General features: G+C 42.6%; 1 protein-coding gene and 1 long non-coding RNA gene across 2 annotated transcripts in view; one reads left to right on the top strand and one right to left on the bottom strand.

The window, feature by feature from the left end:
- The window catches only part of VIT (vitrin), a 31,570-nt gene that overhangs the window by 2,683 nt on the left and 2,960 nt on the right, over window positions 1-25,927 (bottom strand). The window contains exons 3-17 of the mRNA XM_052699620.1: window positions 25,752-25,908; window positions 23,610-23,743; window positions 19,695-19,772; window positions 18,152-18,232; window positions 16,889-17,092; window positions 16,177-16,227; window positions 12,253-12,291; window positions 12,091-12,156; window positions 11,281-11,343; window positions 8,595-8,642; window positions 5,739-5,801; window positions 3,559-3,706; window positions 2,636-2,739; window positions 2,307-2,533; window positions 356-869 (exon numbers count right to left, since the gene is read on the bottom strand). Of these exons, the coding sequence (XP_052555580.1) occupies window positions 356-869; window positions 2,307-2,533; window positions 2,636-2,739; window positions 3,559-3,706; window positions 5,739-5,801; window positions 8,595-8,642; window positions 11,281-11,343; window positions 12,091-12,156; window positions 12,253-12,291; window positions 16,177-16,227; window positions 16,889-17,092; window positions 18,152-18,232; window positions 19,695-19,772; window positions 23,610-23,743; window positions 25,752-25,908 (1,977 nt within the window). The remainder of the gene's footprint in view (window positions 1-355; window positions 870-2,306; window positions 2,534-2,635; window positions 2,740-3,558; window positions 3,707-5,738; window positions 5,802-8,594; window positions 8,643-11,280; window positions 11,344-12,090; window positions 12,157-12,252; window positions 12,292-16,176; window positions 16,228-16,888; window positions 17,093-18,151; window positions 18,233-19,694; window positions 19,773-23,609; window positions 23,744-25,751; window positions 25,909-25,927) is intronic.
- LOC128088842 (uncharacterized) lies at window positions 14,380-25,869 on the top strand. The gene is made up of 5 exons (XR_008210404.1): window positions 14,380-14,533; window positions 14,660-14,787; window positions 24,198-24,289; window positions 24,832-25,021; window positions 25,645-25,869. It is a non-coding gene; the product is annotated as an uncharacterized LOC128088842 (long non-coding RNA).

The following is a 25,927-nucleotide window of genomic DNA, read 5'->3' as shown; positions in this document are numbered from 1 at the left end:
AAAAATTGGCAGTGAATTGCAGTTTTTAATTAATAAAATAAAATAAAAAAAAAGAGGTGGCATTGTCAAAATGGAAGAAATGCCTGGAGTCTGCTGTGGAACTGCCCAAGCTCGCTTCAAATGTTATGGAGACAGTAGAAATCCTCTGCAATCTCTTAGGTCTAGCTGCATCTTTCTAGTTCTGTGTTACTTTCAGAAAGTTCCTTATTCAGATGCTGATCTTGCTTAGCACTTGATGAGACCCCAGAGTGGATGCTATGCTTCCTTCCTAAGGTTTCATCCAATGCCTTTGTATCACAGCAGAAAGTATTTCTCTGACCCAAATAAACAGGAGCAGATAATGATGATAACTTACCGTTTTGGTGAGCTGTAAGGGCTGGCATTCGGACATCATCATAAGACCTGCCATCCGTAATGAGAATCATGATCTTCCTCTTGTTGGGTTTGGATTTGGTGAAGAGCTGCTCAGAGGCGTAGCTGATGGCTGCCCCTGTGCTGGTTCCACCACTCCAGTAGTTGATCCTTTTGATAGCACTCAGCACATCCTGCTTTGTGCTGTACTTATCAAAGCTGAACTCGAGTCTTTGCTCATACGTGTACTGAATGGCTCCAATACGCGTGTCCGTGTCTGAAATCTCAAATTCCTTGCTGATGTTGGCTACAAACTGGAGGACTGTGCGGAAGTTGCCGGTGCCAACGCTGCTGGAGCCATCGATCACAAAACCGATGTCGGCTGAATTAAGACACGTCTTGCTGCAAACCAGCCGGTCGATATCACAGACCCGCTTCACCAAGGGCTGGACGACCTTGTGGAGGCTGAACCAGCTGGGCACCATGATGGAGTAGAAGCCATTTGTTCTGCACACTGCCTGCAAAATACCACAAGTACGAATGCAGTGGAAATTCAGTCTGCTTGTTTCAACTGGGATTTTAGCTAAACTGTAAATTTAGGCTCTTGGAAAGAGCAATGCTGGAGTCTGGAGCGGGCTCTCCTCTAGCTGCCATCTGGTTCCCTGGGAAATGTCGTGAATATAACATCACAGATACTTCTCTATAGATACTTGTCTCTTCTCTTCCCCTTTTTTAAAGCTGTGGGATGGAGCTGATATTATAGCCATGAAAGAAGTGTAATAACCAGGTTTGCCACCTGTCTAGCTTTTTGAGATAAGTTTGTAGAGAAGGCATCTACACTGTTTGTAGAGAAGGCATCCAAATCACAGAGACGCTGTTTGTGTGGCTCCACCTGGAAGCCCCAACATTTGCCAGATAACAACTTCAGCTCCCTCCCTCCGAGGGTTAGGGCAACAAGGATGGATTTCCCTGCTGATAAACCCTCCTGCCTTGAACTGAAACCTCAGGCTGAAGCTGGTTTCTCCCTGGCTGTACAATCAGAAAAAAAAAAGAACAAGAAATGTTGATAAAAGTGTAAAAGCCTTTCTCAGTTGTTCTGGCTCTGCCAGATAATTAAGGACAGACAGACAAAAACCATGTTGATGTCTGTTTTTATCACCAAATACTTGGTAGGGAGCAGATCTGCAGGAAGCTGTTAGAGGATCAGGGGGATTTGGGTGAATGTAGGTAGAAACCAAGGGGCGGCACGAAGCAGGGAGCATTCTCCCACTTGTGCTCTCTGGCAGGCTCACACAGACTCACTGTAGCTTTGCCATTTTGAAAAATAAATGCAAATCAGGCTATAATCCAATTAAACACTGACCAGAAACAACGGAGTTCTGAAACAGCCTTGAAACTAATGGAAATTATTTCATGGCAGAGCAGTGTGGCTCAGGCAGGAATCTGTTCTCTGAAAATAGCAGATAACTCTGCCATGCTTCCTGAGCTCAAGTGAGTCTGGAACTTAGTAGATGTCTCCTGCCATAACCTTGTGTCACCTTGCTCTGAGACACTATTGAGCAGTGCCAAATGTTAATAGTGCAAGGCTTGCATTCTCTTTTTTCTTTTTTCCTACTTTTTTTTTTTGTGCTTTGTCATGCTGCTGTACATTCAGAAAATCTTGTCTGCAGGTTTGTGTCAACGCTTGGTCAGCAAAGAGCCATTTGCTTCATGATGAACCTCAGACCAGAGCTTTACTGCGAGCCAAAGTTTGTTCTTAGCAGCTTTCAGACAGGTCACCTTTCTAACTTCAGCACTGCCTAACAGTCTAAGCAGGACCAGAAGTAACCATGAGTGGTAAGAAGGAAGGGAAATGTCTCATAAGTGTGACTGTGCTTAAGCCCCTGTGCAAAATCACTTGAAAAAGGTGGACTCCAAGGCAAGTGTTTACAGCCAGAGCCCAGCCCAGTAAGTACCTTGTCCACAAAGTTTGGCTCAATAACATTTTGCTTCTCATTTTGAGCAGCTGCTTCAATAGTGACAAAGAAAATGTTGATCCCTGATTCCCTGGCCAGCCTGGAGGCCTCCTCCACCCTGTCCGTTGGCCATCCATCCACCATTACCACCACCACATTGGGCGCTCCACCTCTGTTTCCATTAGCATCCGAGAAGAAGTTTTTGTTGACAAATGAAAGTGCCTTTCCTGAAATGAAAGAGGAGATTGAGGATAAGTTACAGGGCTGGCAGCACTCCAGGCTCTGGAGCCCTCCCTATGCTGAGGGTGTGCATGCAGCCCGTAACCTACCAACATTGGAAAGTCCACCTTTCTGAGGGATTTTCTCAATGGCATTTCTTAGGTCCTTGGGGCTGGTGTATGTTTTCAGGTTAAATTCTGTGGAAGGGTCATCACTGGCAGATGGAAAGAAACATGAAGCAGTTGTCAGGTTTTTTGCCTTACGTATAGCGATACAAAAGCTGTAAGAGCTTTCTGTCCTATTTTGCTCCTGGGTGTGAGCAGGAAATGTAGAATTATTAAGGTTGTTTCCAACCTGCAAGATTATCTAGTCCAAACAACCACTCATCCCCACCATGCTCACTAACCATGCCCCTCAGTGCCACATCCAACACAGTTCCTGAACAACTCCAGAGATGGTGACTCCACCACCTCCCTGGGCAGCCTGTGCCACTGCCTCACTACTTTCTGAGAAGAAATTCTTCCTAATATCCATCCTGAATTTCCTCTGGCAAGCTTTAGCATGCTACAGCCAGATGTATATTGATGGTGATGGGAGTGGCTTGTCTCTAGCAAGTGTGCTGAATGCCTGACTGCTCCCACAGACTGACAGAAAAAGGAGAAGGTGGCAAGCAGGGGTAAGAGACCTTCTCAAAGCAAAGAGTGTAACAGGTTGTGAAGGCAGGTTGACACTGTTCTTTGATATGCTTGTGCCCATTATCCTCTGGGGTTCTTGGGGGAGAGGAGTGCTGCTCCAGCAGCTCCTGCACTGCGTAACCACAGGTGGAGGTCACAGCATGGAAGCACCAACAGTAATAACAAAAAGAAGTCCCATGCTGTGAATATGGATGAAAAGATAAATTATCAGTGAGGCCACACTAGTGGAGTTCTAGAGGGTGTTTCAGGAACAACTATTTCTAAATATTACAATTCTCATTTACAGCAATAATGAAACAGAGCTAGGTTTGTAGCCTGGGTGCAGAAGTGGCCCTTACCCGTACTGCACGATGCCCATCAGAGGCCCAGCACTGTTGATGCCGAGGGCATGAGCCACGTTAATGAGGAACTGCTTTTGGAGCTGGAAGCGGCGTTTACCAATGCTCCAGCTCCCATCCATCAAGAAGGACAAATCCACCTTGCAGCCTAAGGAGAGACACAAAGCAGGGAAAATGGTTTTGGTCCTTTTAGTAGTAGTGCTTCTTTTGAAGAGCAAAGGCCTAAAAACTCTGCACCTGGTGACTCTTCCTGCTGCACAAGCTCTACTAAAATGCTTTTGATGGTGACGTAGTGGCTGGCCTGAGCCTGTTTTGTCAACAGCCACCCTGAGGTGTCCCTGGGCACGTGTGGACAGCCAGTGTGTGGGGCAGGAGGTGGCTGTCATTGCCCCTGTGCTGTGCCTGCTGGTGAGGTGGTGACAGCAGCTCCCACTCCGTGTTTGACCTGAGCTTCAGTTGTTCCCAAAGCAGCTGTGGGTTTCACCTGTGTGTGTACAGCAGCACAATTTTGGTGTTGCCTGAGTCAGATAAAAGCTGTGTCTGTACTCAAACTCTTCCTGCTAGTTACTCAGATGAACCTGATCTTTGTGCTTCTGTATGTGCTAAGTGTGGTCCCTACCAGCCTGCCTCTACTTCTCCTCACGTTAGTGGTGAAACATTTGTCAGTTGAACCGTGACCAGGAGTGGAGCAAAATTTGGCTTCACTGGAGCGCTACTGTTTTCTCCTGCCGTCTGTATCTCTTGATTTGTCTCCGATGATGTCTCCTACCAATCAGACTGTCCAAAATCATGTGTTTTAATCATTAGATAGCCTGAAGGCGACAAAGTGCCAATTGTTCTTACTGGCTTATGCAACTGTCTCCCATCTCATTACTTTCAATTCTTTCTCCCGTAGCTGTCTGTTTTTTTAATTCTAATAATGCTGAATTAGAGAAGCGTGACCGAAAAGCATGTTCTTTCACAGCAGAGAGTGAGGCAAGGCTGGGAACTCAAAACAAATAATACCTTAATTAGGGGCCAAATTTTCCTGAATCTCCTGGCCTTAAAAGGGAAATACCTCATGGGATGTCCACATGCATAGTGGAAGTTTCTTAGCTGACGGGATCTGAGATTTACATGCCTGCTCCAACTTAATTCACTGCATTTGAATGGTAGAAGTGTTCCTGCACTTGATCAGCAGCAGAACTCTGCTTACGTGTGCTCTGTAGGGAGCTGTACTGAGCTCTGCTTTCCTACAGTGAGTTTGAATCTCCAAGGGCATCCTTCTCCTTTTCTTCTCCTTCCTGTTACTTCTATAAGGTGTATTTGACGTTTTTTGATGAGACAAAACATAGTAAGATTTTTAGGAGGAGCAACTGAGGATATAGGAATGCTTGGTTCAGCATTTAAGGTAAAGAGGACTCGAGACAAAAGTGAGCGCTCAGCTGTGGGAGGAAGGGCACAGGAGGCCCTGGGGTCAGCAGGAGGTGAGCCCCTCTGCCAGGGAGGATTCCCTTGAAGAGGTGGATGATCCCATCTCTGCATTTGTGGTTTGCTTTCCCTTCCTCCTTCTTGTCTGGGCCTCATTTCAAGATGAGTTAATGGGCAAACCTGTCTTTAATTACAAAGGACTTTGCAAGGCTTGCTTTTCAGAGCATGTGACATCTCCATCCCAGATGGAGGGCTCCTCAATGCTCCTTCAGCACCCCAGCCGGGGCACAGAACCTCTCTCCTGACTGCGTCCATTTCTCAGGCGGTTTCTTTCCCTCCCACCCTCCGCATCAGAAAGAGCGCCTGTGTGGCCACAGGAGTGTGTGCGGTCATCAGGGTTTGCTTGCCCATCCCTGGCTGCAGCTCATTGCTTTGTTGTCCTGCACCATCGCAACGCCTTGAGAGGAGCTGTGTGTGCCCAGAGCGTGGAGCTGAGCTCACCCTGAACAGGAGCAGCGAGCAGCCATCGTCCTGACACCCAGGTAAGCTACATCTTGAAATGCCTTTCTTGGAAAAGCAAAACCAATTGTATCTGTCAGAGGGACTGGCAGAGAGCACTTGCTGATCCTCTGCAGATGAAAATGTATTCCTTAAGTATCTTAAGTTTTCTTTAAAAAGTCGTAGTTGCTATTTAATTTGAATCCCTTCTAGTAGCAGGTAATTAATAAAATGGTACCGTGTAATTATGACATTAATTCCGATGTACATACTTGGGTTCCCCTGGGAGGTTGTCTCCAGTGGCTTCAGGTTCAGTTCCTCCTTTGAAGCAAAACCTGGAGAAACGGAGGAGAGGAGAGGCTCTGTTGAGGTGTGCTGGTCTGCCCCAGCTCTGGGTGTCTGCAGGGGTGCCTGGAGGGAGCCCCTGGGCTGCTGCTGAGCACCTGCAGTCTGAAGATGCTAAATGTGAGAGGGAAGTGAGGGTGGGTAGCAAGTCCTGGCAACTCACCTCAACCATCTCCATTGCCAGGGCAGCCAGCAGCCCCTGTATGTGAGCACTGCATGTGTAAAGTGGGTGGCCAAGGGACATCAGCAAAGAGCATTACCAGAATCTGATGGCAGCTGTAACAGCTCTGAGCTTGTGCACCACTTGAGCTGGCTGCCAGAGTTATTAATGACTGAGCCATAACAGTGCAGAAAATATTCAAGAAAACAGGAAATTCCAACTCCCACCAGTCTACCTTCCACTCTATTTACATCTACCAACTCACCTCTCGTGGGAATGAACACAAGAATACAACTGCTTGGAGCTGTTTCCCCTGCACAATGAAGCTGTGTGCAGTTTTGGGTCAGGAGAGGAGGTTTTGTTGAGGCTGTGTCCTCAAACTGGTGTCAGACCTGGCACCTGATCCCCTGTGCGTAGCTATAGCGTGCTGCTGGGACATTACTGGGCAGAAGTCTTGCTTTGGCATCTCACTTCTAAATTCAGCTGCCAGTGAGGGAGATACCTTCTGCGGCAGGGATCAGCCAGCCCTGCCAGTTCCATTCCTGTGTGACTGCCCTCTGCCTTTCTCACCCCCAGCATCTGTCACTGGGTAGGATGCTGTGTTGGCTGGGCACTGTGCCTGGCCCTGTGAAGGACATTGGGTGTTCCCATATGAACGAGGTAGGAAAAGGGCACTAAGTTTAGCCCCATTTCATTTATGTTCTTTTTTTTTCTTTAAAACCTGAAATACTCAGCAACTTGTCCTTATGACTGTGTGTACTCCAGTATCGCCTTTAATCACAGGTGTGTAATTTCCCTCAGTAGCAGACCAAGGCCACATTCCACCTTGCAGCACTACGTTCCAACACGTAGTGCTTGGCACCACATACATACTGCATTCCTGCTTACCTTATTGCAGGTCATGAAACAGATGGATTAAAGGCTGTTGTGAGGTTAGATACTAACACATGCCTCACATTTTAGCAGACAAACTTTATGGGGAAGTTAATTCACAGCTATTTCCCTCACATGTGTGTCTGTGCTCAATAAAATCTGCAGTCCATACCTAAAGCTGCCATGAGCTCTGTCAGCACAGTGCATCTGAGCACCATGGCACTCCTCATTCTGGCTGCTGGTGCCACCAGCTGTTCTGAGAGGCTGTGGGTCAGCAAGCTGCTTTGTGCTCACTGTAACAATAAGGTCGCCCACCAAATAACCTTCCCCACTAATTGGGGAGGTGGTCAGAATCTGCGGATTTTAAGGTTGTTACTGCCATGGGAATTTGAACTCACTGCATGGGTAGCCTACTCCATGCTAATTAAAGTTCTCTTCACTGATTGTCACAGCTGTCTATGCTGATTAAACTCCCCATTCATTTCAGCAAGACAGCAGTGACTGCATGCACACCAGGAACCATTCCTTTGAAATGACAATCTGAATTCATCAGACTTTATCACACGGACGCTTCAGATTCTGAGAAACTGTTGATACAACATCCCTTCTCCCACACTCAACTTTTCATTGCATTCAATGCAATTTGTCATTTGGTGTCTCAGGGTGCCCCTCTGCACCACTGGCCCTGTACACTGCGCTGCAGCTTTTTCTAATTAAACCCACTGAAGGCTGGATAGAAACATGCTCACTCTATGGCTCAGAGTGCCACCCCTGGAGAAGGGAAATCTGTTCACGTTCGAGATTATGCAAATTTTGACTGAAGAGCCACTGCCACTGGATTTGCAAACTAATGCAAATAGGCAACACTGCTGGTAGCAGCCAGTGGGAGGATTAGTCACACCTTGGCTTTGGGTGTGTGGGGGGATGGTCTTTGCAAGGGCCACCAACATGGCACAGCTCTCTCCAGCAGCAAAACTGGTAATGGAAAAGACACCTTATACTGGATAGTCCAGCTCCTAGTAAGAGCACGCTGTGATGAACTGCCATATCTTTGCATGGACTTTGCATAATAGACTTTGCATAGTCTACTTTAAATGTTCTTACGGAAGGAGATCCCTTAAATACTGAATGTGTGGGATGTGCACTTGCAGACTGCACCTGGCTAAGAATTTCTCAAGTCTTGATCTTCTGCCTCTTAAGCCTGCTACAAATGTAAAGCTTTTTTTCTCACTCACCGGTACTTCTAAAAATGCTGTCTTCTGACTTTTAAAGGCTAGAACATTAGAAAATTTCAGTAATGCCCACTATTTTTTAATCCACCATTCTCATCTGAATGCCCTTCCTTCTTAAGTACATTTGCATCAGAATAATCTGCCATCTTTTTCTTTGATGGCATTTCTAGACTGCTTTCCCAGCGCCAGCGGTGGCATTCCCAAAATACCTTCTTATTTACAAGTGAATTTCAGTAGCTAGAACCTCTTTCCTGCAGTACAACTGCCAATTCTTTGCAGAGCTCATCTGTTCTGCTCTCACTTTTGGCAGGAACTTGAGAATGATGAAGGCTCAAAATAATTTTAACTACTAAGATGTAAACGACATACCTCATTTGTCATCTTAAATACCATAATTATTTCTTAGAATGAGATTGTTATCAGCAATGCCATGGGCCTGATGAATAGTGTGAGCTTTCCCCACACACGATGGAAAACAATAATTCCCAGTCTGGTTACCAAATGCTTTAAATATTTACCTGTGTCAAAAAAGCTCAGTCCAGGTTTCCACAAGTCTGTTTCCATTGCTTTCATACATGAAAGAAAAGACAAAGTATTACTGAAAATAATGGAATCATGGAGATTAAAAAGCTCAGTTTAGAAAAGCCAATTTATATAGTGAATCACTATTCATGAGAAGGACCTAAGGAAATCAGAAAACTTGGAAACCTTTACAGACACATTTCAAGCCACATTTAGCAAGCTCATGTCACTGGCTCCAGAGCTCTCATCTGTTTTATGTTTCAGTATGCCTCTTTAGATCTGCTTTGGTTATGTTCCTTAGAACTGAACTGACACTGAGACAATTATACCAACTTCAGTATACTTTTGCTTTCCCTAGATTGTTTTCCACTGGAAATCTGCAGTCTACTGATTTCTGTATAGCTTGAACCTGCAAAGACAAAGAAGGTGTCTAAATCTTATTTGCAGCCTATCAGGCATGTAAAAACTCCAAATTGATGCTTTCATAAATATGACCCCAGCTGTCTGTTTTTGGAGCCTCCAGAAGTACTGCTCCAAAAAGTAATGCTTCCCCAACTAGACTGGTGGCTGGCATCCTCCAGATTACAGCCAATGGGTGAAGCATATATTGGTCTGGAAAAAAAGAAAAGGGAGCTGTGGGTTTACCAATGTCCTCTAGCCAATGAAACACTGACCTTTCTGTGAGATTACCACCTCAATGTGACTGCAGTGCGGACTCCTCTAGCTTATCTGACTATATAACCTCAGAAAAGTCATGTTTTTCAGTAACTCCAGGAAAAGACTGTTTTTTTGTCAGTAGGAGTAATGGTGGACTCTTTCTAGATTTACTCTTCTCTAGAACAACTGACTCAGATAACTATGGGTCCTTCCAAATTGCTGTGTATGGGTAATGAGGAGGAGCTGTGTAGGGCTTCTCTGAGCAGTCTTCCCACGGCTCATGTCCTTTCTGTAGAAAACTTTCTGTAGTGAGAAGACCTGAATGAAGACAAGCACAAGTGCCAAGGATTTGGGTATCAGGCTGCAGAGATGAAGAATGCACTAAATCTGTGTGATTCATGAATCCAGGCAAAAGCTCTATGCTTGGATGTAGTCCTAGACACATCACAGAGCAAGCTCTCAGTTAAATGTTCCTTTGAAAGGAAAAAGAGTATTCTTTTAAATAGCTAAGGTTTTTCTTTCTTTTGCTTGATAATGCCCACAAAAATCAAGGTTGATTTTTAAAATACTACAAGACTGATATTTAAAACAATGTAAAAAGATCTATAATTGTCAAGGGGTTGGAGGACGTGGGGCCTTCTTGAGTGCAGGCAGGGAGAAGCCAAGCAAACAAATGGTGTGTCAGGATGGGTGTTTTCCAAGCAAATCTTTTTGCTAACCTGAGCTGAATAGAGAAGCTCCTTGACAGCACAGCTCAATAGCTGTTGTTTGCTGAGCAGTGTGCACTTGCTTTGCAGGATCAAGAAAAACAGCTCTCCTTTCCAAGAAAGCAAGGAGTTGTCCAGGAATTTCCCTTTGACCGTGAGAAAAATTGGCTGCTTGGAAGCAGCTCATTTGAGCTGCCAGGACCCAGGCTGAGAAAAGATCAGGGCTTGTAGGGAATACAGCAAGTATATGTTTGTGGGATTTTTTCCTCTTGCTCTGTGGCTGTGAAAACAGTTGTTCATTATGGAATAATTGTGCTTTGCAGTCATCTTGGGAAGTCTTCAGATATGTAAGGTGGGAACAAACTGTGATTGATTTAAACAAGATTCAGCACAGCATTCCCCTGCTCCTCTGGCAAAGATTTGGACAGACTGAGGCTTAGTCAGCACATCACAGGGCTCTTCCCATTTCCCTGCCATACCAGGTTCTCCCTCCTGTACACAGTGTAATATAATTCGTGCACTGCTTTGTTAGGCACTTTTACAGGCAACGTGTTAGCTCTGCTGTTCTGCATGGGTACATATTGTACATATTGTCCACCTGTTTCCCTTGTGATGATGGGCACTGGGTTTTGACATGGCAAAGAGGATTGAGAGAAGATAACAATTTAACAATTATGAGATTAAAAAAAAAAGAAGAGGCTGTGATTTTGGTATGGCCAAAAGAACATGAGAAAGACAAACATGGATGGAAATGAAGGAACAGAAATGGACTGAAATAAACAGGAATAATGTTAAAACAAAGAAACAGAATAGAGCACCCCTGAGTGCTCTGGAGCCACCTGAAGTTGCCAGCAGCCTTCCAGAGTGCCACTGAAAGGACTGTTTGCTGATGAAGTGGATGGTGAATTGCACAGCTGGGAAAGAAGAAATGCATCAAAGATGTTTAAGACAACTAATCATTGTTCAGACAATCCCTGTGTTGCAATCAGTCTGGAGGTTCCTGAGAATGACAGGAACAGCAGAAAATTTATCTCTACCATAGACCTGATAGGCTGCACGGGGCTGAGGTTTTGTTCCTCATTTTGACTAACAGATAAGGTAAATTATAAACACTGTGGTAGAAATTGATTCCTGCAGCCTGAAACAACAGCTCACTAGTGTCCAATCTGTCCACTGACTCCTCATTCTGGAAGCTGCTGGCTGGCCCTTCAGTACACAGAGAATTCATCTGCAGACCAGCATATGGGTTAATTTAGGCTTACTAAAATCACGAAAGAAGGCAGAAAGAAGGCAGACTGCACTTAGCAGTCTGGCTCACCCAGATGGGCTGGAGACCCGGCAGGCCTGCGGATGGTGGCAACAGGCTCTTGGCGCTGAATACCTGCACAGTGTGAGAGAGAGATGGAGGTTAGATGCCATCTGGCCAGGATAGACAAGCATGAAAGAAAAAAGAAAAAAAGAAAAAAAGAAAAAAGAAAAAAGAAAAAAGAAAAAAACACCACCAACAAATAAGACCCAAACAAACAAGAAAAAAAAAAGAAAAAAAAAAAGAAAAAAAAAAAAAAGGAAGAATTTACAAGCTTAGGGAGAGTGGCAAAAGCAGAAGAAAGGAGTCTAAATGTTAGTAGATACTGTAGTTCTCTAGTGCACTGGAGCAACAAGCAGCGGGTCCTGAGATGCTGACCATGCTCAGGAGGTGGAAACTGAAAGAAATCATCAGGCTGCCAGAGAAGCTGTGGTGCCCCATCCCTGGAGGCAATTAAGGGCAGGTTGGATGAGGCCCTGGGCAGCCTGAGCTGGTGGGTGGCAGCCCTGCCCACAGCAGGAAGTTGGAGCTGGGTAGGCATTAAGGTCTATTCCAACCCAAGTTGTCTGTGATTCTATGATTCCTCTTGAAGTTAGGCCTATGGACCCCAAGACACAAGTTCTCCTGACATTTTGCATTAGTGAGTATTATAAAGTACCTATATAAATAGGTTTAGGATATTGTTCTGAGAACAATTCTAAGTTTAATCATTCCTTTTTATTTGTTGTTTCTAGAAGTTATGCTATTGCTGTGCAATAACTACAGTAATATGTGCTTTTTAGAGGTGAGTGATGGGGAGAAATAAGAAAAGTGATTGATTACCTGCATTACCTGCATTGGGTCGCAACATATTCCTGTTACTTGCAGATGTGGAAGTGCCCCTGAATGCTTTGAAAATATTGCATTGGTTAGCAAATAGAACTGAAAGACAATGTTTTATAGCATTCTAGCAAAAAAGATCCAGCTAGTTGTTTCAGTACATACCTGTATTCAGTCCTCTTCCTTGTGAAGCCTGAATTTGTCCTGAGTGGACATCAAAATGAAGAAGTGTCAGTTGTACTCCATGTTTAGTGCAGAACTACTACTACCTGAATCTTATTTTATTGCTATGAGAGTTAGTTGCTCACAGACAGAGAGATTTCATTGATATCCATTTTCAGATGTTAAAACTACATTTTAAGTCAGCTTAAAGAAAAACTGCCTTGTTCAGCCTAGTTAGATTAGTTAACATTCACTTCAGTTATGAGTACGATTTTAATCATTTCTGCTTTGCACTTAAGTTGTTTTGTTACTGTTCTGATTTGCTTTCCTTAATAAGTTTTGTTTCTCAATTGCTCAAGCTCATTATCTGTTCTTATTTCTATTTCAATGCTATCCAGTTGTGTGAAGAATGTTAGAAAGAAACCAAAACAAAACCCAGACCAGATACCACACTTCCTGCACAGAGCTTACTATCTGAGACAAGAGCCAGTGAGTAGATACAAGCAAGCAGGCAGACTGTAAATAATGAAACAATAACAAAAACAATGTGGGAGAATTAATGTGTCTGAAATGTCTTCATTGCTGTCTACACAAAATGCTTTTTTAATGTGATTGTGTTAATACATTAAACTCCCACTGTTCAAAAATACAGAATTCTCAAAGCACTTGCAGATGAAGATTGTCTTCAATCATGCTTTTCTTTTCATTAATTGCTCTTCAGAAGCTTGTTAACATTCCAAGGCCTGCTGAAATTAGTAGGAATGTTTTAGCTGACTTCTGAGAACAATGGTCCCATGACATATTTCTCAATAAGATATCATAAATGAGATCATTTGTAATGGTTGTCTAAGAAAACAGGAACTGCTGCTACTTGCAGGCTTCCTATAACAAAATTAAGTGACAGCAAATAATGCATGCATTACCCAAATTTGAACATTCACAGAGTACTGGAAGCCCTTTGATGGGATTTATGTGAGCTGTCCTGAGAGACTATGAAAATTTAAAAGGCAAAGAGATCCTTTTTTGGGAAATAACAGGCTCCCCTGCTAGGCTTTTAAACTTTGTAGGCTTCTAGCTGTGTGTCCAGGTGATCTGCAGGCAGCATAAGATTACTTCTTGGTTCTGGAGAGCTAGATCTACTTATGCAGCAGCACAGTGTAGAGTTGGGTGCTCTTTTCATGCCCAAGATAGGTATGTACCAAAGAACGGGAAGAAAATTAACTTTGAGTCTGAAAGCTTGCCTTAGTTTGGGATTGCCCGAGTGTTAGTATTTACAAGGCCACTTGAAACAGTGCACATGAGGGTAAGAGGGAGATGAGTTCCTAAGTCCTGTGCACCACAGTTTTTGTTCTGTTTCCACACTTGTTACCCACTTGGTTTGCTTTCTGTGCTGCTTTTGATGGTGCCAAGCCATCACAATTCATCACAAATGATGAAAACTGCTTTGAGAAGGTGAGCAGCTACTCCACTAAAGAAATATGAATTCCCTCTGCAACTTAGTCAGCATTCCCGGTGGACTAAGCATCCAAAGAGAAAAGGCTGTATCCAAAAACAGGCTCCATCTGTTTCCCCCCCAGTGCAGTCCTTATCCCATGCGTTCCACTCCTATGAGCCAGGATGGTTTCACACTGTTGGATGAGAGCTTTCTATGTTGCTTATAATGCTATTGTCTCTCCAGTCCTTTCCTATTTTCTTTTCTTGCTACTGTGGTAAGTCACAGCTGAGGGTGAAAGGTTGTGGTAGGCAGCACCCAGCTCAAGGTCACTGGCTGAAAAGAAAAGAGGTGAGGCTGAACTGAGCAGGGCAGAGTGCAGAACCAAAAGCATCATTAGAAACTCCAGCCTGAATAATATGAGTGAGCTATAAAGGCTCCTCAGATAGAAAAAGCTCATTAACTACTTTGTATGTGGTTGTAACTTCGTTTTCTTCCCTCCTTTCTTTTTTTTTTTTTTTTTTTAGATCCAGATCTTCTCCTTCAGAATCATGAACAAATCAGGAAAATTCAAGAAGATGGATACTGAGTAGTCCTAAAAATCGAGTCTGTGAAATCAGATGTTGTATGGGAACTGCTGAATCACAGCCTGAACTTCTGATTGATCACCTGAGATGAGCAATGAGATGAGTCAGCCACAGGAGCACAGGTGAAGGCAATTTACCCGTGCTGCTGGAAGGGATGGAGCCTGGCTCCACTTCTCCGAGACCCATTTAAAAGCTGATTACAGTGGGGAAGGATCTCTTCTGGAGATTCACTCCCCTGGAGTTTTATAGTGAGCCCAGGATGTGGGTAAGTATTTTATCTATTCTGTTTTGGTATGATAACTACATAGCTGAACTCTCTGGTATATTTCATAACTATAAACATCTGTACATTCATTGTTTATACAGATGTATGTCTCTTCCATTTCTCCAGCTCACAGGAACCTGTCCCTAAATCTCATCCCTTTAATCTTCTGGCAGTTAATTTATATCTAGTAGAAGTCCAGTGAAGAAAATTGTGGAGAAGCAGAACTACACTGCAATGAAGAAATACTTAAAATAGTGAGTAATTTTTTTGGAATTACTTTTAATCTTTCTGCTTTCTGGCTCAAAGTTTGGTCTTATTTAAGACAAACGTAGCCTTCCCACTGACTTCAGTGCTGTCAAAAGTTCATTCTCAATATGCTCCTCTTACTGCCTGGGGAACCTCAAAAAGGTTTTCCTAATTGTCAGTGAAGAAAGTAATCGCCTCTTTTGTGCCAGCTGATGGGACCGTGAAATAGAGAAGAGAGAAACAGGCAGGACCAGGTATACAGGCATATTAGATACAAAATGATTCAGATTCCACTGAAATTAAACTGCTTGAAATTATGCTTGCACTTCTGTACACAGTGCCATGCACATACCTGCACATTTGACTTATTAACTTCCCAACTCCTGCCCTTATCCCAGAGCAGGGTAGGCATGTGCTCTGTTGGGTGTGTAAGGTCATTTATTCCTAGTACGTGGAATTGATGAATGAGGATGCTCATGGTGCCTCTTTGGTGTGGGCAGGCTTCTTAGGTAGGAGTAGCAAGGTAGGAGACTTCTGGGCTCACAGTTGAATTTGACTTAATGATGCTTTCCTTCAAGACCTGAATTAACCAGAAGATGCTTGCTACGTATTCTGGTTTTGAATTACTCAGCTGTAGGTACAGCCACATTTACATGTGTGAGAGTAGAACCAAGCTCAAGGCACTCATAAATAGCAATAGTATGAAATCTTCCAGCTCTCTTTTATATAACCCTCAAAATAGTGTCATGCTCAGAAACTTGCAAATAGGTGAAAATATCCTTCCATCCTCAACTGAGCAATTACCCATTGAATGAGAAAACTCTTCTATGTATTTGCATTGCAGCCTGTGGGCTAGAATGGAGTCAGGCTTCTGGATGAAGCTGTAGAGCTCTGAATGGCCACAATTCTGTTGTCAAAAACACAAGTGATATGCCAGGAATAACATCACATTTATGCCAGGCTTGGAACCACAGCCTGAGGTTTTCAGAAAAAACTGAAGTTGGCATTTCAGAGCTCTCAGCCCTAAGTTTAAATAGCAGTTCAACTGTCTGTACTATGTATCTTACAAGTAAATCAAATTTTCCTTTAAGAGAGTAAGACAGGAGGATGCTACAGGAAAATCTGACTGTAGCAGCACAGACTTCTCAAGAGTTGCAAAATCCAGCGTTTGTCAAGGCAGGTATTGTCACTTGCAGTTATTGGCTAGAAGGGATTCCCCAGAACTCTCAGTGATCAACATCTCTGATGTATCAGGCCTAGCATATATTTTTCAGTTTAAATACAGACTTGTATTCAACCACTGCATTTGCTGAGGCTTGAAAGGTTACTGAATCATTGCTGCCTTAAAACACACCACACTGTATGCCTTGTGGCACATACTTCCTTAGTGTACTTACTTGATGCTGCAGCTGCCACAGAGGAATATGCAGGGTGGATGCTGCTAGAACCTAAAAATAAGAGATTTTGATTTTCATCTGCTGAACCATTCAAAAAGACACCAATATGTATGAATAAAAATAAATGAAGAGAAGAAAAGATTAGGGAAAACCAGGCGTGTGGAAAAAAATTATACAGGAGGGATTCCTTCACGTTGTTTTCATCCTTAAAATACAAGAGCTATTAGAAAACCATGTATTACAACTTTCATTTATTGGAAGTTATCACAGAGTTAAATCTAAACTGAATCTTAACCTATTTGCTGAACATTCAGTCCAGACATATGAATCAAAGAAACAGTTGACTACTATACCTGATAATCATGATAGTGTTTATAGATGGAAAAGTTCTTCCCACAAGAATCAGTATAGATGCTAAAGATAATGACTAGCCGTAATTGCTCTGCTTACTGAAGATGAGCACTTATTTTGGGGAATCTAACCACATTGAGTTGATGTGAGACAAACACTTCCATGTGTGTCTCAGAGATATACTACAACTCCAGCAGATGGGTGGGAATTAATTTCTTTATCCACTCATAATATGCCTATGTTGAATGGCTGTACCAATAATCTACTAAATAATGGCATATTCAACTGAGTGTCTTGTTCCTTTAATTTTGGGAGAACTGTTAGTCAGGAGGAAAGCAATGAAAACATCTGTACTACTGACCTGTATCCCTGACCCTGTGCAATCCAGGTCGAGGCTTGGCTGCAGTTGAGTCTATTCTGATTCTTGTTGTTGCAGGTGTGGTTGCCTTTGGTGTTGTGCTGAAAGGATCTGTGGATGTGGTCGTTGGGGTTGGTGTTGTGGCTGCCATTTGTGTGGTTGGCATTGGTTCCGGTGATGTCTGATACACCTTGTGGACCGTGTCCCCTGTAGGAACATTGATATGGTCACTCTGCTACATCCACTGTTTTGCTGTCATCTTTTCTCAATATAATAGAACTCTTTGAAAATCCATATAAATAGAAATCAACAGACATCTGGAATAAAAGATGGCAATTCTGAGTCATAGACCAGAATGAAGTAGGCATTGCCTACCACCACCAAAGTGTTACTGCCAGAAGGACGGGTTTCTGGGATTCAGGACAGGGGTGGAGCAGGAGCCAGGAGGGCTTTGTCTTAGAGTTGTGGTGAGAGCAGCACTCAGGGATGACCATTTCAGCTCACTTTGACTCATCAGACATTTGCTACTGCTTTTAAAATGATCTGTCATGAGAATAGAGACAATTCTAGTTGCAAAAATGTGCATCCTAAATAGTCTTATGCAAAATTTTTAGTGTGCTTCTAGTCCTTTCCAGTTAGCGTATTAGAAGAGTCTTCATCTTTTACCTATCACCTATCTATTAAAGTCACCCTCAAATATATTCCATGTTCATCTCATCCCTGCTCCTTTCCTCCCTGCCTGTGTCCCCAAGGATGACCTCACAGACTGTGTTCACTGAAATGAAGTGGTGTGCCTTCATGCAGCCTTTTCATTGCAGCACAGTACGAGCTTGCATTTTTCTGCTGGATGTTTCCCTGTTGGAAAGCATCACCATGAAACTGTCTGGTAGATTAATTACCACCAAATGCCAGCCAGAGAAAAACTCAGATTTCTTTCAGTTTTAATGGGATGATGCTGAAAGCAAGCTCAGAAGAAAAACTCAACAACTCAGCTGAAAAACCAGTGTGAATGGCTCTCTTTGGGCTGAGCGGTACCCTGCTCCATGCTGCTGCACTAAGAAAAGGAGGAGAGAGGGATATTTCCTGTGCAAGACAGTACTGCAGTAACAGGAAGTGGGTACAGCAGTGGCTTCTGTAACTTTGGCTGCATGGAGCAAGGAACCCCTGAGCTTATGCTACAGCAGAAAGCCCAGGGACAATGAAACAAGAGATTAAAAATGTAATTGAATTTCTTTAGAAAAAGACATGAAGATTCCCAACTCCTACCTTGTTCCGAGGCTTTCCCCAATGTATCAGGTGTGGCTGCACTCTTTGGAACTTTTAGGTCTTGCTCTGGCTTCTTAGGCTCTGAAGCGAAATGAAATACGTTAAGAAACGCACTATGGAATAAAATAAAGTTTTCCATTAAGAGGTGATCAGTCCCCAAAGGGATGCATCCCACCACCTAGCATTACAAAGTTTGGTTAGTCTAATCAGTGCTTCCTTGCTAAGAAAGAAAAAGTGATGGATGAATGCCTCTAGACAGCAGTCGCCACATGTTTTCGGTGCTTCATTTAGACATCTAACTGCCCAAAAGCTCCTGCCAATGTCAACAGAATTTCTGAAGTGAGCAATAAACACGGGGTTTTACCACTAATAAACCAATCCTCATAAGATTAATGTGAGTCAGGGTCCTGGTGTGTGTAAGCTGTCTGGTGAATACCAACCAGCATGTAGTATTTCAGTCACTAATTCACATTCAGATATACTTCTTTCTTGCTTGACGTTGTCAGATCTTCATGGGGCCAAATCCTGGGCTCGCTTAGAAGGAAAGAGTGATTTTTACTCAGCTTAAATAATTTAATTCCTTTCATAAGTTTTTTATCAAGATTCTCACTAGGTGATAGCTGATATTCAAGTGTACATGAAGTGTCTTCTTCATGGAAATGGCATTTGTTTGTGCTTTTTTTCATAACTGTGTAAATTCCAGACTTTTCCTCAGGAATGTGAGGAAAAATATATATATATATCTTCTCTATTGTGACTCTTTTGGTATTTGCTGAGTTCAAATCTTCATGAGCTTATCTGCTGTGAAGAGTAATGTAAGAACATGAGCATCTTTCCCATGTATTCAAATGCCTGTCAATGGGTGCATCCATCCAAGGTGGCATGGCTGCTGTTTGGAGTCCTGCTCTTCTCCTTTACGTTATTCTTTGGTCCTTGGAAGGAAAGTACAGAGATCTTTCCTCATTTTTAGACTCTCACATGCACACAGTGGCATCTAAACATTGTAGTTGTTCAGCTTGAGTGTACATCAGTCAAAGCCCAGCCTTTAGTTTACAATTGCTTTGCATTTACATTCCACTAGGTGTGGATTTGTACATATATCTTGATGTAGAATTACTGACACATATTATTTAAGCTGAGCTCAATCTGACAGAATGGGAGGCAGGTGAGACAAGTTATACAGAGTAACTCCTTACCACATGATTCTTATCTAAAGCTCCTGAGCACTGCCATCTGTGTTGTTAATATTATTATGTATTACTGTACTCTCCACATCAAGTGTCCCAAGAGATTACACAAGTAGCATTAAGAGAAAGCTAACACAGAAGACTTACTTCGGATAGAACAAGAACACCATACTCACAGATCTAAAGCAAAGGGGAAAATAGGTGGGAACAGGGGCCTGTAAATAATAACATTGATGAACGTAAGGGGTACATTATCTTCAGAGTCTCAATTATTAAATTTTCTTTATTACACAATTGAGATGGTACAACAGATAGTTGTGCATAGATATAAGGGAAGGTTGATCATAATTACTTGCCAGGTTTAACGGCTGTGCTCTTTGAGGAAGAGAATTCAAGAGTTGATGGATATGTCACACCTTTTCTTGGCTTGCCCTCTACAAAATAAATAAATAAATAATCATTGCAAAATATCACACAAAACCCTCCCATCTAACCTTTGTGTTCAGGATCAGATCCCACTTTTTCACTGTCCACATCATTTTCCTGAGGATTTCTCTCATCTGATGGAGAAATCTCAAAACAATTATACTAAAAATACCAATGCTGAAACCCAGCACAATAAGAAAAGATAGAAAGCATGTAAATACAGTCCTGGGAAGGATTTGTAGAGGTCACTCAGTTTATTTCTTTGCTCTCACGTGGTGTTAAGCGTGAAAGGATCAGTCCTGAAGAACATCTGTATAAACTATGCTTAAACCCACAGCCTCCCTGGGTTGCCTTTTTCCAGCTCCCAAATATGTAGTTGAACTAGAAAGTGTATTTGATGTGGGATTCATTTTGTCAAGCACACACCATTCTTTTCAGACCTTGCTTTTGCAACATGCCATTTCTGGCAATGATCTTTTGCAGTAATAACAGTGAGAGAAGGCTTTTCTTGTGTGTGGGGACATATGGTAGCTATATTGAGATCTAAAATGAGAGTCCTGTCTTAAAACAATGAGGTATGTTTCCTATTTAAGCATTAAAACACAAATCTTTATAATACCACACCAGATGCCATCTCTATTGGTACATGTAGCTGTGCAATTCCATTTCTTGGGACAGTTTTATATTCTCAACGCATATCTAGATCATTGAATGTAAGATGTTGCAGAGAAGTTCAGTGTGGGTAAGACTGCTCTGCTCTCTAGGAGCTGGAAAAAGCATAATTTTGCAAGCTTGGATGTGGCATTGGTAAGGACTTCCGCTCCCTGGTGACTCTCTACAAACTGATGTGATATGTCATGTATCTGTACTACCTTCGGTTAGACCTGCCTCCACTTCCTGCAAAACCTGAATTTTGATGATTGCTTCCCTTATGCTCTCAGTGGTTCCTTTAGTAAACATTCAGCTGTCATCCTGGCTGTTTAGAGACCAACAACAGTCAACAGAACTCATCTGTACAGACTGAGTGCTGGAGCAGGCTGTCCCTCTCACGTCCCTTTGCATGTCTCTAGCCTCTTTATTTTACTCCTCTCTGAAATTTCAGATGTCAATAAAGAAGTTACTTTGAGTTACTTTGAAGAAGTTGCTTAGAGTTACTAATGGGGCAATTCTGTAAGGATCGATTTCATCTCTCATTTACATTGGTATAATTTGGGAGTAGCTCCACTGAAGTCAACACAGCTCCCTCAGAAGCCAAGCTGGCAACTGACATGCATGGACAAGCTGCAAAGATCTTTTTCCTTTTTCTTGGGTTTCCCATAGAAGCTGGAGTAAGTTAAGGACAGCAGATCGTCACTTCCATTTTTTACAGAGGCAAAACTGGCCTCAGGAGCTTAGCGGGAGTAGGGAGTTCTTTTCAAAATTTGGCAGAAAGGTGAAAAAGATGTATGACTGCAGATGATGTCTAAATGCATTTCTTTATCCCCAGCAGTTCAAAATCGTCAGGTAAGTTATTGGCACACAAATGCGCAATAGCATAATAATCTTATGTTATAGCTAATCTGATTTCTCATGAAAACTTAGACTTTCATTGTGCAAATAAGCTATCTGCCAAGGGGAAGCTGGCTACTGCTGGACTCTGTGGTTTGTGGTAAACATCAGCTTGCATCCCATATAGGATACTGTCAAATGGTAGCTCTGAAGCCTGACCTGGATGTGGCCCTGATTTCTGGAGCTATGGTAATTTGTCTTTTCCACTGATATGTCATCTGGAAAAAGTTGAATCTAGGTCAGAGTTTGCTTAGCATACTTGAAAATGGGTTTACATGTGAGTTGAAAACCTCAGCTTCTGGCTGTTTGAAGTACAAGCCATAGGATGGTGGCCACTCACTCTCTTGTGCCTATTTGCAATTAGGAAACCCAGAGGTTTAGGGCTCTATTTTCTTAACCCACTCGCTTCAAACTCCCCCTAAACTGAATGGAGCCATTCAGCTGAATGCCAAGGCATTCAGTGCTTGAAAGTGAATACCAGTGCATTTGCATACCTCCTGGTGTGCTCGCTGCTTTAATCCCAGGGGGCAGACCTTGTTCCCCACTGCTCCTAAATCACGCCACCTCATTGCCTGGCTCTCCTAAGGATTCTTCCTCCATGCTCTTTTGTGTGGACGTTTATTCATAATGTAAACATCACACTCTCCATGATAATATCCAAACTGGAAATAAACTGTTGGCACAGCCTTCCTGAGAATTTAATCTTCTGAATTTATCTCTAAGATTACCACATTTTCTGCAGGTATAGTTAGTAAGAATTTCCTTCCTACTTGTATGTGAAATGTGGTATCAAACATACTATGTTATATTAGATTTATGCTTGAAGCAGTTTGTAATGTAGTTCCACTGCATTAGCATGACAGTTCAACATGCTTGAAATTTAGGCATGAAAGACAAATCTCATCATGCCTACCTGTGTGCAGATTTTTCATCTTCTCTTTACCTATATTTCTAACTTTCTCTAGTATCATCTGTCATAGTGATTCATTAATTAAGAGTAAAGATATTTTACTACAAATCAAAAATCCCTGCAGTTTTATATGATGACAAGTGAGCAGCTGCTGAGGTAAAAAGATCTTATTTCCTATTTACGTAGCAGGATTACAATGTGCTGTTTGTTGGAAAAAAAACAGCAGCAAGTACAAGTAGCAATTCAGCTATTCCAGGAAAGCCATACTCATCCAAAATAAATCCTTCTTATGGTGTGGTGTACCCATGGTAAAATGCTGTAAAAAGTGCATCCAAATATATTAATGCAAACTCCAGATGGCAGTTTAATTTGGTCAACTTCTAAGACCTTATTAAATAAGGTCCACTAATTTTCACATGAAAACATTTCTTTATTTTTAGTGGCTGTTCCATTGCTTGAGCTGTTGATTTTTCCAGAAATGATGTAGTTAACTAATATCAGTTGGTCATACCTATCCCAAACCTTCAGAAGTGTAGACCAGCAAGAGACGGACCCTTCTCTGGATGAAGCAAGAAGCTGGATTTACAAATTGTATGTGAAGTAAACTAGACCCTGTATTTGTATGGGCAGAATGATTTCAGGCAGATTTGAGATAATATGAAACCAGTGCAAAGAGGATCTAACCTACAAAAACATCTGTGACATTCATCACTGAATCCAGTGAGCTGTTGTATGTACTGGGGAATGATTTAGTACTAAAATGTATTTCCTTGTGCTGGGTAGATATCACAACATTCTGGCTAAGAGAGAAGGGAGCATTTCATAATTTATTTGGGATACAGTAATAGAATTTCTTAATTCAGTACTTTGTACAAATGCAATATGGTACTTGTACATGGATTTGAGATGGGTTAACAGTTTTTTATTTGAAATGTATATATCATTAAATTATGCATTCTTAATTTTATTTAGGAACTCAGAGAACCTTGGTCATTGCATCCAACAGATACACTGAAAATGTGTTGGTTTACACACGAAGAAAACCTTCACATCCCAGCGCAAGACAGACTATATAGCTTCACTGCAGAGTCTGAATGGCAGCACTGGAACAAGTCACTTCAGAAGACATGGACATAAACTCACACTGAGGGCCTTAGCTTGCTTGGCTGCAGTACTTTTCAGGGGAGCAAATGCAAGGGAAGACCCACCCACCATTCCCAAGGCTTGGACTTTAAGCATCAAGAGCAGGAGCTGGGATGCCAACGGCAGTCAGTGCAGATCTGTCACTTGCAATGGGCAGTGCACAGCTCCAGTGGAGTGTATTTCTCTTTGCTGTCTCCATAAGAAGCCCAGAATAAAATCTAACCAAGGTGCTTCAGCACAGTACCTGAGACGAGGAAGGACTCCCTCCAGCGTGGCAATGACAACGACCGAATTCCGTTGGAGAAGCTCCCCCGGTACCCAGCATGGCCAGCCACCTTCTGAACAAGGATCTTCCCACCTGTGTTGTCTATTGCACCACTGCAAGGGGAAAACATAGTAGCTAAAGGTGGGAATTCTCCCCCAAGCCACAAAAACTGTTAAACAGTGCAAGAGGTAGGAGGTGCTTACTTCCATTTTTAAGCCAGGAATTACAGCAAAGCTTCGAAGCTACCACTGAATCTGCTACTAAGAAAAAAATTGTACTTCATCAACACAGAAGAGCAGTCAGCTGCACAGCACTGTCAGTCTCTGTTTTTTCTTGCCAGTGATCTACAAGGTCAGTGCTTAAGGCTGATTGAGTTGCACAGAAGGACAAGTTTCTGCCCTCCTTGCAATTCCTACAAGCATGACTGCATGATTGAAGACGTGGAGATGCACTCTGAGAGTTGGAGGGCCAGCCATGCAACAATAATAATTTATATTAATCAAAGACAAACCTTCCATTTTCCTGACTTGTTCTTTTTCAAAAACTAATGTTTTCTTTGTTTTTCAGTGTGCGTTATCCACAGAAAACTGAGCCTGGTTCTGACTTTAGCCCAGAGTAAGCTGAACAAAATGTTACTGGAAGCTGTGGAGGTGCGCCGTGTAAGTTAACCTAGCCAAACTCAGCTGGCAAATGGGGAAAACTGAAATTCCAATACAGGGAACTGGCATCTGGACTACAGCAGAATTTGCATTCTCTATCAGTATTATGTACCTTCTCACTGGGACAGGCTCTGCTTGAAGACCACACAATTTTCATTATGCATTAATATCCAAAGGAAGAATTTGTTGTGTGAAAGCCAGACCCTTGAAGGCCATCACCAAAGCACAAGGCTGAGCAGCGGCCACTGTAGCCAAAATAGGGCAGTCCTGTGCCCAGTGGCACCCAGGAGTGCATCCTCGTAGTGAATTCACTACCATGCAGTCCTTCCCTGGGCAGTGGACCTCAACACAGGGAGGGCTCTGCTGTCCTCTCACAAGCATCACCCCTTATAGCAGAGCTTTTGTCTTCTTACATGTTCAAGTGAGAATTCATTCCAGGCAGCTTGAATTAAGAAAGCTAAATGTTTTGCATTTTATATTAATTTAGAGACAGCTTTCCATGGCAATTAAAAGCTTTGCATTAAAACAGTTGTCCATCTCAGCAGGTCATATTGAACTATGGCTGTTACAGGGCCACAGCAGTTCATGGGATGGGACTGTGAAAGGAAGGAGGGCAGAGAATTCCCACCGGTAAAGCAGCTGATGTCACCAAAGATTCATGAGCACTTACACTTTCTCAGTGCTGCTACAGTTCTCTTACACAAAATCAAGGGAAATTGTTTTTCAAATAAGGTACTAAGTCTCAAAGTCTTAACTATTCAAACTTACTCAAGTTCCCAGATATTTCTCAGAACTGGAAGCACTGTGATAACTCTTTGAATGAAGCCAAGATGTCAATCAGGCTCTACAAGTTCTTCCTGTACTTGTATCTGAATGCATCTTGCCTTTGCATCCTGCCTGCAATGCGGTGTTTTAGTTGTGAAGTGATTCTCCATTAAAAATATCTGCATATTTTTTGCACGGCAAATTAAATTTGGCAAAATTAGTGCTATAAAATCTTCATTATGCGTCTCTTTGGCCAGTATTTCCTTCTGTGGCAGAAAGGCACATTACTCAGCCTTTGACATCAAAATCAGTTAAATTCAAATCCCCAGAATTAAAAGCAGTCCCACGAGTGTGTGAGCTGTACGTATTCATTGCCAGTGATATGTCAGTCTTTTCTTCTGAAACCTTATTAGTAGCAGCAGTTCCATCCCACTTGAATGAGAATAGTTCAGTAATCTGAGATGTGCAAATCTCAAGACACTTTTACAGCTGAGGAACACTTTCAAACACAACTGATTTCAGTAGGAATAGAGTTGTCAGAATTGGATCCATAGTAACACACACAATCTTTCTCGTGTGCTTTCCACCAGAACAGCAGCCTGCAAACAGACTTACAAGGCACTGGGAACTTTGAAGGACCTGAAAAGCCATGAGTGATGATTCTCTGTGGGTGCCTGGCTCAGTTTAACCCACTCACCTGTGAATTGCAGCACTGCACACACTGGAAAAAGAAGCATAAATGTCTGTGCCATAAACACGGTATTTTACATCTTGACATCCTGGAGGGCATTTTGCAATGAATTCTGGATTTATTATCTTCCCAGCCTTGACATCGCAGTCAATCTGAGGTATGTCTGTGAGAGCAAAATCTTG

Source organism: Tympanuchus pallidicinctus, unplaced genomic scaffold (genome assembly GCF_026119805.1).
Source record: "Tympanuchus pallidicinctus isolate F22 unplaced genomic scaffold, pur_lepc_1.0 scaffold1, whole genome shotgun sequence".
Lineage (NCBI taxonomy): Eukaryota > Metazoa > Chordata > Aves > Galliformes > Phasianidae > Tympanuchus > Tympanuchus pallidicinctus.
The sequence above is the reverse complement of the archived record's forward strand: the minus strand, read 5'-3'. Positions and strand labels throughout refer to the sequence as shown.